General features: G+C 40.9%; 1 protein-coding gene across 1 annotated transcript in view; it reads left to right on the forward strand.

Moving 5' to 3' along the window:
- LRGUK (leucine rich repeats and guanylate kinase domain containing) overlaps positions 1-18,039 on the forward strand; it is a 121,036-nt gene that overhangs the window by 94,605 nt on the left and 8,392 nt on the right. The window contains exons 12-18 of the mRNA XM_040343313.1: positions 2,461-2,557; positions 4,793-4,906; positions 7,163-7,364; positions 7,990-8,100; positions 14,361-14,503; positions 14,591-14,679; positions 14,810-14,944. Of these exons, the coding sequence (XP_040199247.1) occupies positions 2,461-2,557; positions 4,793-4,906; positions 7,163-7,364; positions 7,990-8,100; positions 14,361-14,503; positions 14,591-14,679; positions 14,810-14,944 (891 nt within the window). The remainder of the gene's footprint in view (positions 1-2,460; positions 2,558-4,792; positions 4,907-7,162; positions 7,365-7,989; positions 8,101-14,360; positions 14,504-14,590; positions 14,680-14,809; positions 14,945-18,039) is intronic.

Genomic DNA, 18,039 nt, shown 5'->3' on the forward strand with positions numbered 1-18,039 from the left:
TTTCAATACCTGTGTTATGATTCACACCGGATGCTGATGCCGCTCCCCTAGCAGGAGTCCTGTGTGTCCTGAGTCACCATTTAAGGTCCGATTTCTGCATGAATTTAGGGCTAAATTCAGACCTGAAACGGACCAAAAGACTCACAGGACTACTATGCAAATTTGCACCGGAGCCGCATCGGAGATATGTGAACCGGCTCCATGGAGAGCTGGCCACATTCTCCTGCTATTGCGAATTGGATGCAGTGATCCCGTGTGAACCCAGCCTTATATATATGAGGCCAACATGTCATCAGTCATGTTACTAGTACTAGTTGCAAGAAGCGAAGGTGGACATGTGGTCAGTATATTTTGCAGGTCTCGCTATGCTGATACTTGCCTACAGTACATACCCTTCAGCATTATAACAAATATAATGGCAGTGTTATCCCAATTTAACTACAAAAGTGGAAATGAACTTTAAAGCGATTGTAAACCGCATATATAATTTTTTTTTTTTTTTTTTTTTTACCTGCAAGGCAAAAGGCATAATCAGCTAGTATGCACCACATAATAGCTGATTATGAAATACTTACCTCAAAACGAGGTGAACAACACTTACCTGGTTCACGCCGAGCGAGATGTCATCTTGCTCCGGCGTGTCTTCCGGGTATCGGCGCTCCAGCGCTGTGATTGGCTGGAGCAGCGTTGACGTCACTCCCGCGCGTGCGCGCGGGAGATTTAAAATTGGCAAGGTCCGGCGGCTGCCTGATCTTTTGCCGTGGATTCCCCCTGCGCATGCGCCGCTGCAATCAGCGGCGCATTGCGAGGGGAATATCTCCTAAACCGTACAGGTTTAGGAGATATTCTTTATACCTACAGGTAAGCCTTATTATAGGCTTACCTGTAGGTAAAAGTGGAAACTAATGGTTTACAACCGCTTTAAGCACCCAATAAAACACAGAATAAGTTAAACACAAAAATATTTATTTGAAATAAAGACAAAACTTACCTAGGTTAAAACTTGCACTGATAGTGGTGTCTATTTACATTACATTTTTCTGCATGCACTGCCAGTGCAAGCATTAGCCATTTGCAGTATTAGGCAGTAGGCAGAAGTATGCTGAAAGTAATATGAAGCTTACTGTTGATTATTAAGTGTATATTGCACCAACTGCTTAAAGCCCATTATGTTTCATTAGGCTGCATGCACATGGGAATGTTAAAGCAGTATTAAACCCAAAAGCAAACATTTACTATATTGCAGCTTACCAATTTTTAGATGTGACGGATGAATTTGTGTTCTCTTTAGGGCTCTTTTGCATGGGCCAGGAGGAGAAGTCCTGTCTGCTGATCCCTGCTGAGCAGGTGGATGGCTTGTCTGTGTGTACACAGACACAGCCCGCTATCCTCTATGGGCGGTCAGATGTAAATGGACAGCCTGTCTGTGTACACCTGACGGCCATCTGATCCGCTAGACATAGTGTAATTAAATCTGCTAGCACATGTAACACTTCCCTCCTCCCAGATTAACAATGCTGCTGTTCAAATGTGCCCCCTGTCCAGAATGGGGCACTCTAATGAACAATGTGAGTTACTGGCCAGATCACCAGACAAAAACAGAAGGAAAAAGCCTAAAAAGAAAACAAATGCAGCCATCACATCTAATGATCGGTAAGCTGCAATACATTAAGGGCCAGTTCCCACCAGATGCAGTTCCCTGTGCTTTTTTTCTGCACTAAAAATGCATGCACATTGTATTTCAATGGCTCTAGTTCACACCATGCAGTCAGTTTCCGCACCGGAAACTGACTGCATGGTGTGAACTAGAGCATTGGTATACATGAAAAACACTGTGCATGCATTTTGTGCAGAAAAAAAGCACACGGAACTGCATCTGGTTTGAACTGGCCCTATTTAGAGTTGATTTACTAAAACTGCAGAGTACAAAATCTGGTGAAGATCTGCATAGAAACCAATCAACTTCCATTTTTTTTTTTGTCAAAGCTTAATTGAACCAGCTGAAATTAGAAGCCAATTGGCTACCATGCAGTAGTGGGACCAGATTTTGCACTCTCCAGTTTTAGTAAATCTTCCCCATTACATTTGTGGTTTTGGGTTTAATATAATTGCACTAATTTATTCATGATTACATTTGTATGGCATTTAGAAGTATATGCATGTAAACTAATTCAATTGGCTAGAATTGACACAGGTGTTGACATGCATAAATAATGCGAACAAGCTTTTCCCCGAATGCAGATTTGGGGAATTTTACTTTGTGCTGTAAAATCCAAATCTAAGCACCACAATCTGCATGGATGAATTAGCTGAAATAGAGCTGCATGCAGAGGCATACAAAAATGAAAAATTCCTCTTGTGTCTTTGAGGCCAAAGTGTTTTTGTTGAATCGGAAAGTATTGTCTTTATTTCTGTTATATGCTTCGAATTTCCATTTAAAATGCCTTTTTATTGTTTCAGCCCCTGTCACACCACCAGAAATCCTTACTTTGGAGAAGAGAAACGGTTTGATTTCCATTTTGTCACCCCTGAGATATTTGAAGATATGACATGCTCCGTAAGCAATTGCCCGTTTTGTGTAAACAATGTCTTCTAATGGTGTTCTTAACCACTTCCTTACTGGGCACTTAAACCCCCTTCCTGCCCAGAGGACTTTTTGCGATTCAGCACTGCGTCGCTTTAACCGACAATTGCGCGGTCGTGCGACGTGGCTCCCAAACAAAATTGACGTCCTTTTTTCCCCACAAATAGAGCTTTCTTTTGGTGGTATTTGATCACCTTTGCGGTTTTTATTTTTTGCGCTATAAACAAAAATAGAGAGACAATTTTGAAAAAAAAATAAAAATGTTTTACTTGTTGCTGTAATAAATGGCTCAATTTAAAAAAAAAAAAAAAATGTTTATCCTCAGTCTAGGCCGATACGTATTCTACATATTTTTAGTAAAAAAAAAAAAAAAAATCGCAATAAGCGACTGGTTTGCGCAAAAGTTAGAGCGCCTACAAAATAAGGGACAGAATTATTATTTTTTTATTATTATTTGTTTTACTAGTAATGGCGGCGATCTGCGATTTTTATTGCGACTGCGACGTTATGGCGGACACATCGGACACTTTTGACACATTTTTGGCGCCATTCATATTTATACTGCAATCAGTGCTATAAATATGCACTAATTACTGTATAAATGTGACTGGCAGGGAAGGGGTTAACACTAGGGGGTGAGGAAGGGGTTAAATGTGTACCCTAATTAGTGTTCTAACTGTGGGGGAAGGGGGGTGACTGGGGGGGTGACCGATCTGTGTCTCTATGTACAAGAGACACAGATCCGTCTCCTCTCTCCCCTGACAGCACCGCTGTCTGCGAGAGCCGGGAATGAGAGATGATCTCATATGTAAACATATGAGATCATCTCTCATTGGCCGCACAGATCGCCTAGGAAAACGGCCGCTCCGATTGACCGTTCACGGCGATCTGTGATTGGCTGTGTCCAAGGGACACGGCCAGCACAGCAGTTCCCCGCTGCGCGCTCGGGAGCGCGCGCGGGGAACGAGCAAAGGGGCTGCCGTCAATTGACGGCGGCTCAGAGATTTAGAACCACCCCGCGGCCGTCAATAGTCGTACGGCCGTCGGGAAGTGGTTAATTAGCATGATACATTGTAGTTCACCTAATGTAAATACACCTTTAAAAACATTAAAGTAGAATTAAAGCCTATACCTAGCTAAGATTCAGTAAAGGTGGCAATAATTGTAATGTAGTAATATGTTATTTAATGATAAAATGCACACTAGATAGATACACAATAGACTCAATCGGAAAGTGTATTCCTAAAACTGAACACACCTTTTAAGACCAACTTTTTGGACTGTTTTCTTAGAGTAGATGTAAAGTTAGGCCAGGGATCGCCAAACTACGGCCTTCCACCTGTTGCAGAGCTACACATCCCATGAGGCATTGTAAAACTCTGACATTCACAGACATGGCTAGGCATGATGGGAATTGTAGTTCCTGAACAGCTGGAGGGCCACAGGCCACATGTGGTAATCCCTAGCTGGGAAAATGTTATTTGCACCATATATCACAATCCAGTGCTATGTTTTTTTTAACACATTGCTGTATAATTTGATTTATGCTTTTGTCTCTCAGAAGTGCTGATCTTGACCAGCCTCTTTAAAGCATTTCCTCCAGTATTGGCTGTACATCATTGCTCTTGACTGATTCACTGATAGTTTCAACAGTGGACCATGCCTACACAATTTATGTCAGCATGGCCACTCCCCACCAAGAGCATGTGTCAGGGTGACAAATCAGTAGTACAACTGGGAGAAAGTTGACACAGGAAGTTATAAATTACCTACCTGGCAAAATCAACTGGTATTATTTTCACAAGATCTGCAGATTTAAATTGATTGAAAACATTTTTTCAAATATATCTGTGATCCCAGATGGTGATCACTGTCATTTGAGAGCAATCATCTGACAAAGCCATGTCTCTGAAGCTTTGACCACCTTGAAATATGCATCACAGATGGCTCGCCCTGTCAGAGATCTCACTGCTGAAGTACACAGAATATATAAGACACAGCTGGTGATTGAACATTCCAGCATTTGTTTAAAAAGAAAGTATCTAGTTTGGATAGACTGAAACTTTAATAATGTAAAAATTAGAATATCTGACATAAATACTTCATGTTACTTACCAATTCATACCACTTATACAGTATTTGAGTTTAATTTCACAAATTTCCAGTGTTATCATTATATGGGTAATATATGGTTTTGTCTTCTTCTAGGGTCTGTTTCTTCTGACTATGAAATACAGTGGTCACTACTATGGTCTGAGCGGAGAGGCCGTGGAGTCTGTTGCCAGAGAAGGCCTTGCTTGCTGCACTCACATGGAAATAGAGGTGTTTCTTGCATTGTATTTTCATAAATCCAGTTAGTTTACAAAGTGTGATTTGTGTTTATTTAGTACTGGTACTGGATCATATGGACTGCAAAAATGTTTTTTTTTAATCTAGCGCTAGAGATTTTTTCCTTCCCTTCCACCATCCTCCATAGGCATAACATGCATGCTGAAGTGGCCCAAACATGCACATTTATTGAATGATCTTTCAGCAGTTGGGTCCTGCCTGTACATTTAGCTTTATTAAATAAAGTAGTGCAAGGAGTGATGAGACTGTGAAAAGTGCAGTAGCCTATGTCCACTAATCATATTTCAATTTACTCTGGACAGATCAATAAAAAACATTTTCTATTTAGTTGTTCAGGATTAAAGCTTGTGAACCCTTATGAACCTGTTATGTCTTAAAGAAGAACTCCATACTATTTAAATAGAAGTAATACATATGAGATAAAACACTATGATACTAAACTATTACATGACAGAAACTCTATTTTTTTTTTTTTATAAGATAACATAAATAGATTTATGACATCTAACTAAAGTAGGACTCTGTGCCCCATATGACTTTTGTTTCGTGACAATGGTAACTATTAGCTAGATTCAGGTAGCCGGGTGCATCTTTCCGGCGGCGTATCGTATCCTATTTACGCTACGCCGCCGTAAGTAAGTGAGGCAAGTACTGTATTCACAAAGCACTTGCCTCCTAAGTTACGGCGGCGTATCGTGAATGGGGCCGGCGTAAGCGCGCCTAATCCAAATGAGGATGGGGGGGCGTGTTTTATGTAAATGTTTGGTGACCCGACGTGATTGACGTTTTTTACGAACGGCGCATGCGCCGTCCGTGTACATATCCCAGTGTGCATTGCTCCAAAGTACACCGCAAGGACGTATCGGTTTCGACGTGAACGTAAATGACGTCCAGCCCCATTCACGGACGACTTACGCAAACGATGTCAATTTTTCAAATTTCGACGCGGGAACTACGGCCATACTTAACAATAACTAGGCCAGCTAGGGGGCAGCTTTATCTTTAAGTGGCGTAACTCTTACGGAAACGGCGTATCTTTACTGCGCCGGGCGCACATACGTTCGTGAATCGGCGTATCTAGTCATTTACATATTCTACGCCGAACTCAACGGAAGCGGCACCTAGCGGCCAGCGGAAAAATTGCACCCTAAGATACGACGGCATAGGAGACTTACGCCGCTCGTATCTTAGCCTGATTTAAGGGTATACGGTTTCCAGAATACGCTTAAATTTAGGACGGCGCAGATTCTGAGTTACGTCGGCATATCTACTGATACGCCGGCGTAACTCTCTATGAATCCAGCTATATATGTTTACAGAAAGATGTTTAGGTAGAGGAACATCAAATATATAGAGAAGCATCCAACTCCAGCTGGGTTCTGCTCTCATGGTCGTTCACTGTGGCTGGGAGCTGATCCGGTTTGTCTTGCTGACAGATCAGTACCAAGAATGTGTAAGATCAACACAGAACTGGACTGTGGAAACCTTTCTTAGTTTAGTAAATGGCACAGTATACAGCTCTTACACTTTTTTCAAAGACTCATCAAAACTCTGAATGAAAGTGTGTTAAAGCTTGAAATGCATTTTCGCTGCAACCTGTGCAAAAAATGTAAGCAGAACTCCAGGCAAACGTTTAACACATCTTTTGGTACACATCAATAGAATAAAACAAATGCGAGGCAGATAAGATGTGAAATGCTATTGTAAGTGCTTTATTTCTGCTCCATATGGCTCTTTGCAACACTATTATAGTTCAAACCAAGCAGAACAGTAGGAGGAAATCAAGAAGCAGTTCACATTACTATCACTCAAATTTTGTGTACATGAAGAACCTACAGTTATTGGCATGGATGCCAATGATTAAGAAAAACAAGCATAGATAGACTCAAAGGAACCAAGGATGCGAGTAGTAGGAGTAAAATAGGACCAAGAGCGGGTGACCCCTATAGTGCAATCATTGGTTAATGTTTTAATGGTTCTTCTTGCCAATAGTCAGCAGGCGAGGCCAGCAGATACTGGTATGTGGTGATGTGGTATGTGATGTGACCTGTGTTCCCCTCCATAAATGTTAGCTTAAAATTCTGGCACTTAGAGACCCACCACTACAGGGGGTTTTGTATTTACTTCACATACCTAGCCATTTACTGAACTTTCATTGTTGCTTTGAGTTCTGCGCTAAAAACATAAAATAATGTATGAACCTGACTTGGGTTGATATCCATGTTCTAGGGTGTTAGAAGTTTGAAGAATTCTTACTTTAAACCCCGCTACATCTTGCTCCTGCCAATGAACAAGGAGAAGTATGAAGGCTGGCTGAGGAGGAAGGGTTTGTTCACTAGACCTGAGATAGATGTTGCTGTGTCTAGAGTGGATATGTATATAAAGATACACCAGGACTGCCCAGGCTACTTTGATGCAGTCATCAACACAGGTAATAGCATTTTATTTCCTTCTTTTTTTACACTTTAGTACAAACATCTTACAGCTGGTAATATGCTGAAAATTTCTTATGTGGGCAAAAATTTGTGGACATCTGCCCATTGTACCTATATGACCTTGTTAGGTATCCCATTTCAAAACCATAGGCTTTAAATATGCAGTTTCCCCCTCCATCTGCAACTATAACAGCCTTTATGAGGTCAAGTACTAATGTTGATCAACAACAGCTTGCTTGCAATTGGCACTACAATTCATCCCCAAGGTGTTTAGTAGGGTCGAGGTCCAGACTCTATGCAGGTCACTCAAGGTCATCTACACCAAACTCATCAAACCACGTCTTTAAGGACCATGCATTGTGCACAGTGTAATATAGTCATGCTGGAACAGAAAGTGGCCTTCTTTAAACTGTTGGCACAAGATTGGAATGCACAATAGTAAAAAAAAAATATTGTACTGTTTGTTGTAGTATTCACAATACCCTTCACTGGCGATACCTTTACTCAATAAATAGGAAGGGCATCTATATACTTTTGTCCATATAGTGTATTTGTATTATTTACTAATAAAAAACAAAATGTAGTATGGAAGATATTTATTGCCTTTTGTTCTTTGCACAGATGATTTAGATGAAGCCTACAATGAATTAAGATTGCTTGTTAAAGAGTACCTAGGCCTGACTGAGCCAGGACAATCCAGTCAGAGCTTAACCAGAGCTAAATCTGGAACCGGTAATTATATTTTTGCAATTCATAGTAATACAGCAATATACAGTAGAGATAAATTATAAATTATAAATAAATGGTTGTTTTGCTGTTGCAAGTATTCTCTATACTTCTAAGATGTCTGCATATTTATTTCCATCATTCCTTGAATAAACATGCTAAATTAATCCGCTTGATATAAATATTATCAATATGTGCACATTTGTTAACCAACTTTTTGGGATTGGCCAAATATATAGTATATATTTAATGGTATCGTGTTAAATATGTAATATTATATATATAATTATATATATATATATATATATATATATATATATATATATATTTTTTAATATAGGCCCCGTAACTCAATTCCTGACAATGTACATCCCATTAGCATGATTATAGTCAATTTTCCTTGTCTCTTTTATTGTGTTTGCTGCCTTGTGTTCTGGTACATGTTCCATTTTTGACTGCTCCGTGTGTGTGGTCCAATTTTTTGGGCTTCGCCTCCTGATTTTTCTTCCATATATATATATATATATATATATATATATATATATATATATATATATATATATATATATATATATATATATATATATATATATATATATATATATATATATATATATATATATATATATATATATATTTTTCTAAAAAAAACTTTTTGTGTAAGGCCCCGTACACACGACCAAACATGTATGCTGAAACTGGTCCGCGGACCAGTTTCAGCATACACGTTCGGTCGTGTGTAGGCGCGAGCGGGCAGAATTCCAGCGGACAAATATTCCTGGACTTGTTTTAAATCCGTCCGCTGGAATCCTGCCCGCTCGGACATGTATGGTCGTCAGTACAGACCTACCATACATGTCCGAGCGCCCGCCGTCCCTCGCATGCGTCGAATGACTTTGACGCATGCGTGGAAGCATTTAAAAGGCAGGCCCGCCCACTTTGCCGCGGCGACGGCGCAGACACGCCCCACGTATTGTTTACGCTTGGACTTCTGTACGATGGTTAGTACAGCCATCGTACAGAAGTCCCCGGGCAGACATGTACGGTGAAAACGGTCCGACGGACCGGTTTCATCGTACATGTTTGCCCGTGTGTACCCGGCCTTAGTGGTAACCATCAGTTCAAGCCTGCTACAGCAGGAGGTTCCATCATTTCTCCTATTTCCCCCAAGTTTTTCCATTTGTACACTATTCCTGCCAATAAATCCATTCTATCCCTATCCCTATCTAATTACTTATTTTTCCCTCAACAATGTCCTTCTGTTCTCTTCTCTCTATATGTCAATAAGAAAGGCTTGCACTGATGGGCTAGATTCAAATGAATGTAATCTCTGGGTTTCTGACTATCAGGTTTAATGGTTGTTACGTAAAACCCTATCATTTCGAATAACAAGATTTTCTATTAATCCTTATTTCCATTTCTGCCTAAAATCTTCTGATACTTCCCATGAAAGAAAAGTTGGGCTCTTGGGCCCTGACGGTATATTATTACTTTTAAATATACTTCCAGGCTATGTATGTTGCACAAAACCTTGGAATATAGTATACAATATATAAATTGTGTAATTGATTGCATAGTTTTTGAGCAGGAGTGGAAATCAGTGTGTTCATAAAATAAGATGGAAATTCCTGTGTAACTTAACCAGCCAGTTAGAAACTAAATTAGAAAGAAGTATATCCATCTTGGTACCGCTCAAGCTTTTAAAGAAATGCATAAAAAATGCTCTAGTAAAGTGCTTTACAGTAAATTATCAATGTGCAGGGTTCAAACTCACAGAGAGTGAGTAAAAAGTACTAACACCTCTCTTGAGCCAACTAGACCAACACCGTGGTTCACATGTGAACCTGCACCATTGGGTGTGTCAGACCAAAGTGAATTAAAGATGGCCATACATGTATTGAAATTTGATTGGTTCACTTGATCACTGGCAATAAGCAATAGGCTGCAAAACTGACCTGCGCATTCTGATGGTGGGAGAGTTTCCCTGCTGTCAGAATACAATGACACAGCAAGGAGGATTTCCGCATCCACATCCAATATTTGGATGTGGGAATTGGGTCAGCTTTTTTTATTCACCTCACTGGTTGAACAAAAAAACTAAAGTCTCAGGTATGGCTAGCTTAACTGAACTAAACTGCACCAACATTGCTTATAGTAACACAAATACCTTTAAGGTCCTAGCAGCTAGTTTGAGTGTTTTTTTCTGACCCTAGAAGAAAATGGTGTTATTCTGTGTGTCCATGCACACTGTTGAAGCTAGGAGTGTTTTTTTAGCTTTTTTGTTTGCATTTTTGGGAGTGATTTGTCAGCTGAAAAAAATAGCTGATAGCTTCTTGAAGTTTCTAAACACTGTTAACCGCTGCTAAGCACCATTTTCCAATGTTTTTTTATTTCTAGCCAGCAGCCCACCAGCCTCCTTAACAACCAACTAAATAGCTGGTGGCCGCCCAATCCTAAACAAAAACGATACCGCTCCAAAACCCTTTTGAAAATGCTCCTAAACACTGCAAAAACGCTGGCAAAAAAAAGATAAATATTTGCTTTCTATATCCAGGGTTTTTTCTGCGTTTTTTGAGCATCTAGTGTGCATGGAGCTTATAACAATAAATAGCTAAGACTGTTAAAAATATATAAGTTAACCCCCCTGGCGGTAAACCCGAGCGTGACTCGGGGTTGATTTTTTATGCTAGGATCGGTAACCCCGAGTCACGCTCGGGCTGGACGTGCAGAGTGTGCAGCGGCGCGGCTTACCTTTCGCTGGATCCACAGGCAAGTTACTTACCTTGTCCCTGGATCCAGCGATGCCACCTCGCTGTGTGAGCGAGCGGGACCTCCTCGCTCGATTCACAGTCTCCCCGTGTGCCGCCGATCTCCGTTCCCTGCGACGTTACGACGCACGGGAGCGGAGAACGGCGCCAAATTCAAAAAAGTAAACAAACACTTTACATACAGTATACTGTAATCTTATAGATTACAGTACTGTATGTAAAAAATACACACCCCCCTTGTCCCTAGTGGTCTGCCCAGTGTCCTACATATACTTTTATATAATAAAAAATGTTCTTTCTGCCTAAAAACTGTAGATTGTCCAAAAGTGTCCCTTTATGTCAAAAATGGTTTTAGATCAGCTAGAAAACAGCGATAATAAATTACAATCACTTGCAGAAATGTGCGATAGCGATTTGTGGGGAAATTTGTCATAAAAAAAAAAAAATAATGACAGCGACAATTCTGCAACTGAGCAAATTTCAGTGATTTTGAGTTGATTACATTATTGAATAATTTTTATTATAATTATATTATTATTTGTTATAATTATTTATAATTATTTATTATATAATAATTTATAATTTTGTTTTAAAAAAAAATCATACCCGGGATGCCTACAAGACTCTTGCTTGGTCAGATTTAAGTGAGTTATTTTTAAAAATTACAGGCCTACAGTATAAAACGCCAAATTTCCTTGCAAAATAATTGTACCGCTTTTGGTACGTAATTCCAGACAGAATCATACCGCCAGGGAGGTTAAAGTGGATGTAAACCCCAAAAAATATTTTTTTTGTTTTGATGTCACAATGTAGAGTATAAGATTTCCTATCATCTGTGCCCAGTCTTGCCACACAGAGTTAATCCAGCGCTGAGCAATCCTCTTTTAATGTTCAGTGAAAATTAACAGAATTCCAGATAAAAACTTGCCAAATTATAAAGTCCGTTTCTCTGTTCTTGCTTTGTGTTACAGGTTATTTACATATCTAGAGCTTGGACATGTTTATCATATGTTATGTTATGTTTATCATAATATGAGGTGATCCAAAGTTCATTGTATATTACCAGGATATGTAAATAACCTGTAACACAAAGCAAGAACAGAGAAACGGACTTTATAATTTGGCAAGTTTTTATCTGGAATTCTGTTCATTTTCACTGAACATTAAAAGAGGATTGCTCAGTGCTGGATTAACTCTGTGTGGCAAGACTGGACACAGATGATAGGGAATCTTATACTCTACATTGTGACATCAAAAAAAAAAAAAAAAAAAATTGTGTTTACATCCACTTTAAAAACAAATAAAACCCAAGCCATTAGTAATCATGTTAAAAATATATAAGTTAAAAACAAATAAAACCCAAGCCATTAGTAATCATGCACCATATAAAGCCAGCCAATGGGGACTTAACAAGAGACTAGTGTTGGACTGATCCGAGTCAATATACGGAATGATGTGATTTTATATATGATTTGGCTCAAGCCAAGGCAAACACAGTTATTTGCATTAGGGAACGTACCTTTTTATTGATCTTATTAGGAAAGTTATCAACCAAAGTAAAGGGAAAAGTTTTGGTGAGTGAGGTGGAGAAGGGTGATAACCATCAATACATCACAGGATTAGTGAATCCAATTATTATTGAAATATGGACTATTTTTTTTGTTTTTTAGCACATGTCACTTTCTTCATGGATGTTAATAAAATATTGCAAGCACAGTACAGTAATTTTATTGCACATTATGGGCCAGATCCACGAGGTAGTTACGCTGGCGTATCTATTGATACGCTGCGTAACTTCTAGGTTGCTCCGGCGTATCTTTGTTTTGTATCCACAAAACAAGATACGCCTGAAGCTGGGCTGGATCTGACTGGCGTACGTCTCAGTACGCCGTCGGATCTAAGGTGCATATTTACGCTGGCCGCTTGGTGGCGCTTCCATCGATTTCCGCGTCGAGTATGCAAATTAGCTAGATACGCCAATCCACAAACGTACGTCCGGCCGGCGCATTTTTTTTACGTCGTTTCCGTAAGGCATTTTTCAGCGTAACGTTACCCCTGGGTCTATGAGGCGTACGCAATGTTAAGTATGGACGTCGGGCCAGCGTCGAATTTTCCGTTGTTTGCGTAAAACGTTCGCGAATAGGGCTTTGCGTAGAATTACGTTCACGTCGAAAGCATTGGCTTGTTGCAGGTTAATTTGGAGCATGCGCACTGGGATACCCCCATGGACGGTGCATGCGCCGTTAAAAAAAACATCAGACGTATTAACATAAAACACGCCCACAACTTAGTGATTTGAATTGTGCGCCCTTACGCCGACACATTTACACTACACCGCTGTTAATTACGGCGCAAATTCTTTGTGGATACGGGAAAAACGCTGTAAGTTAGGGCGGCGTAGTGTATCTGAGATACACTACTCCGGACTTACAAATGCGCCGCGCTAAGTAGATCTGGGCCTATGTTTTTGCATATGGTGCTAGTTTAATGTTTTCAGTGTTTTATGATTTACACATAAGGAATCAATATCACAGATTTACTAAATGGTTGTTCACATATTATTTATTTTTCCATTGCTAATTTGCACATCATAGCGTTTTGTTCTCGGAGCACCAAGTTGAGGTGTATTTAAAGGGACACACACCACTAAAAACAAGCAGCACAATACCAATTTCCTTCATACTATTCAAAGATGACATTTGTCTAAGGCCCCGTACACACGAGAGGATTTATCCGCAGATACGGTCCAGCGGACCGTTTCCACGGATAAATCCTCTCAAAGATTTCCGCTGATTTCGATGGGATGGAGTGTACACACCATCGCATTGAAATCCGCGCGGAAATCCTCTGCCGATGACGTGTCGCGCCGTCGCCGCGATTATGACGCGGCGACGGGCGCGACGCTGTCATATAAGGAATTCCACGCATGCGTCAAATCATTACGACGCGTGCGGGGAATCCCTTTGGACGAATGGATCCGGTAAGTCTGTACAGACGAGCGGATCCATCCGTTGGGATGGATTCCAGCAGATGGATTTGTTGTGCAGCACAGCAAATATCCGATCTGCTGGAATCCATCCCAGAGGAGATTTCTCTGCGGAAACAGATCCGCTGGCGTGTACACACCATAGGATCTATCCGCAGAAACCCATTTGCTGGGATTTATCTGCGGATGGATTCTATCGTGTGTACGGGGCCTAAGAGGAAAAGTACATATACCTTTGGAGAGATTTCCTCTTACTTTCTGGATACAAAGTAAAGGGAGCTCTTCCCTGTAGGACAGACACTGCAAAAATGTTGATGATAGCATTTCCTACGCTATCCACAAAAAAGTTTTTCCTGTACATACAATATAAGGTCAACACTACTCTAATAATATAAAATATATTTGTTCTATTTAACAGAAAGAGTATCTACTTCTCTCTTTTTGAAATGCTGTATGCCATATGTTGTAAAAATGTAAAAGCATTGACCTAATGTTAGCTCTTATACATTTAGATTCTGGGAAACCTCTGACTGGATCCTCAGCAAATGATGCAACTAAAGGCTCCCAGAACAACACCTACAATGAATTTCAGGATTCTGCTGCAAGAAATTATTCTGCTAGAGTCTCAGCCAAAGTTTCCTCTCAAACACCTGCAGTAATTCTCTCTTTTAGTCATTACCAGACTGTATATCATTTATATGTAAATATATGCCATATGTTTAACCGTGATTATTGCTTTCAGGAGGAGGCCTCTGTTCGTAGACGTCAGCAAGCAGCAAGACAGGCTTTAGTAGGAAAGACTCCTGGAACATACACCCAGCTGTTTCAGAGGTGACTTTAATAGTTTTGTAATAGAATCGAATATGGATGCAAGCAACATAATGGTAACACTGAGCCTGACCTGGCAGATTGAATGAATATGAGTAAATTACTGTTTGTTTCCGATGTTATATATTTGTAGAGGTCCAGTAACTGCTCCAGCAACATTAGGCACCCACCGCCGCCTTCTAGACCCTACATCATGCACGTCAATGAAACCAAGTGGTAGTAACGTAACTGCAGATCGTAGTTTCCCACCAGCCAGCCCTGACACCAGGTAAATCATGAAGAATTGTGCTTGGAATATCGGTTTGGGTGGAGTTGGCATTCCGAAGCATATGTATGTTGTAAACTTTGACCTAATATTTATAAATTTATAATTTTGGCATAGATGTTAGCACTTTTTAAAAAGGTTACATAGTCAAATCCCAAAGCGTGTGGATTCCAGGAAAGGCGAGCACGCGTTTTCTCCTCCTGCACTCTCGCATCCTGGGTTTTTGCAGTGTGCCAGGTGGACTTGTGTCTACAACTTCACAACTGACAACCGAAAGCCTGTTTGGGTGCAGACCTTAACAGGTGGCAGTTTTCAAGCAAAAGTGATGTCCACCTCCATATTGTCTAAGACACAATATTGTCTATTGTGTCCTTGGGAAAAAATCTGCACTTTTAATTGAAAATTATCAACTTTACAAGCCTGCACCACCATTGCTAAAAAATGCTCCCCCCCAATCATCAGCACTCCACTGTTATGCCGCGTACACACCATCACTTTATGTGATGAAAAAAAACAACGTTTTTAAAAACGTCAATTTAAATGACCGTGTGTGGGGGAAAACGTTGTTTTATGTCTTGTAAAAAACGACAAAAAAAAAATTTAAGCATGCTTCAATTTTATGTGTCGTTTTTCAAAACGTCGTTTTTTACTTCACAGAAATTGACCGTGTGTAGCAAAAAACGACATTTAAAACGACGTTTTTACACCCGCGCAATGCCCAGAAGCTAGTTATGAAGCGAGCTTCAATGGAAAAACATGGTGAACGTAACCTCGCTTTGCTAGAGCATTGTGAAAAAACGATGGTGTGTAGGCAACTTCGTCTTTGAAAATTGAAGTTTCAAAAACGTCGTTTTTTACTTCACAGAAAATGTCGTTTTTTTTCATCACATAAAGTGATGGTGTGTATGCGGCATTAGGCGGAAGGGTAAACGATAAACTATTGACACAGTATCCAAAATACTGATGCTATTACAAAAAACTATGCTGAATCAAAATGCTGAGTTACATTGTTGCCAATGCTAATATATAGAGCAGCACCCTTTGCCAACCACAACAGGGTATTAAACCACTTTTTATACTTACATGTCATAACATTGTAGTGTGTTTTTAAGAGGTATGTACAACTGATGCAGTAGCATTTAGTGTCTCACAATGAGACAGATCAACATCTATGAATAATATTTTAAATCAAGCAAATCAAAACAAATTAGGAAGATCAGCAATTCAAAAGCTGCATGACCCATTAAACTGTATGAGCATGTCCTAACACGTAGGACCATAGAAAAGCATAGTTGCATAGTTAGGTTAAAAAAGACACAAGTCCAACCATGAGGAAAAAATGTAGTAAATAAATACATTTAAAACCTCCATAAACATAAATACCGTATTTATCTTCCTATAACGCGCCCCGGCATAAAGCGCGCACCCCCAACCTAGAAGGAAAATTCCTGGAAAAAAATAGATTCAGATAGATTAGCGGATCTTTAGATCTGCGTAATCTATCTGATTTACGATCCGCCGGCGCAAGTTTTTGAGGCAAGTGCTGTATTCAGAAAGCACTTGCCTCTAAAGTTGCGCCGGCGGATCGTAAACCCCCCGGCGGAATTCAAATTCCGTGGCTAGGGGGAGTTTACTATTTAAATCAGGCGCGTCCCCGCGCCGATCGAACTGCGCATGCACTTCCGGCTAAATTTCCCAGCGTGCATTGCTCCAAATGACGTCGCTAGAACGTAAATTACGTCCATCCGTATTTGCGACCGACTTACGCAAACGACGTAAAAAATTCAAAATTCGACCCCGGAACGACGGCCATACTTAACATGGGATACGCCGCATATAGCAGGGGTAACTATCCGCCGGAAAAAGCCGAACGCAAACGACGTAAAAAAAAGCGCCGGGCGGGCGTTCGTTTCTGAATCGGCGGAACTCCTCATTTGCATATTCCTTGCGTACAAAAAACGAAACGCCACCTAGCGGCCGGCCTGGAATTGCAGCCTAAGATCCGACGGTGTAAGTCACTTACACCTGTTGGATCTTAGGGAGATCTATGCGGAACCTGATTCTATGAATCAGGCGCATACATACGATGGACGGAACTCGGAGATACGACAGTGTATCAGGAGATATGCCGTCGTATATCTCTATCTGAATCCGGGCCACAGTTTGGATGCCCCTCGTCGGTGTCTTGCCCGGCGTCCATCGGCGGCCTTGTCCAGTCCGGCGTCATTCTGCGGCCATTGTGGTGTCCTCCCCGCTGTGTTTTTCAGCCGATCCCCAAACCACTCCGCCGACATATACCGGGCGCAGTACACTTGGGTATACTCGGGCAGGCTCGGCTCCTCTCGCGTAAAGGACGTACAGGACGTGACCGCGAGCGGAGCCGAGCCTGCCCGAGTGTACTGCGCTCGATATATGTCGGCGGAGTGGTTCAAACACAGCGCAGGAAGCGGGTATCGGCGTATATCGCGCACCCACGATTTTGCCCTGATTTTAAGGGAAAAAAAGTGCGTCGTATACGCCGATAAATACGGTAAATAATAAATTGAAAACCTCCAATACCCACAGTTGTTCCAGAGGAAGACGAAAAAACCTTCTAAAGCATGGTATGTTTTGCTCTAACAGGATCGAATTGTTCTTCAACCTCTAAGGCAGTTGGATAATCTCTGGAGTTATTGGGCCAGATTCAGGTAGACTTACGACTTACGTAAGTCCGAATCCGCGCCGTCGCAACTTTAAGCGTATGCAATGTTGCTAAGATACGGCCGGCGTAAGTCTCCTACGCTGTCGTATCTTAACTGCATATTTACGCTGGCCGCTAGGGGCGTGTACAATTATTTACACCTAGAATATGTAAATCAGCTAGATACGCCTATTCACGAACAGACGCCTGGCCGTCGCAGTTAAGATACGCCGTTTACGTAAGGCGTAAAGATAAACCACCAAAAAGATGGCGCAGCCAATGTTAAGTATGGACGTCGGAACTGCGTCAAATTTTTCAAATTTTACGTCGTTTGCGTAACTCGTATGTGAATGGGCAAAGCATTGACGATTTGCCGACGTCATTTGGAGCATGCGCACTGGGATACGGATGGCGCATG

This window comes from Rana temporaria, chromosome 3 (assembly GCF_905171775.1).
Source record: "Rana temporaria chromosome 3, aRanTem1.1, whole genome shotgun sequence".
Taxonomy (NCBI): Eukaryota; Metazoa; Chordata; class Amphibia; order Anura; family Ranidae; genus Rana; species Rana temporaria.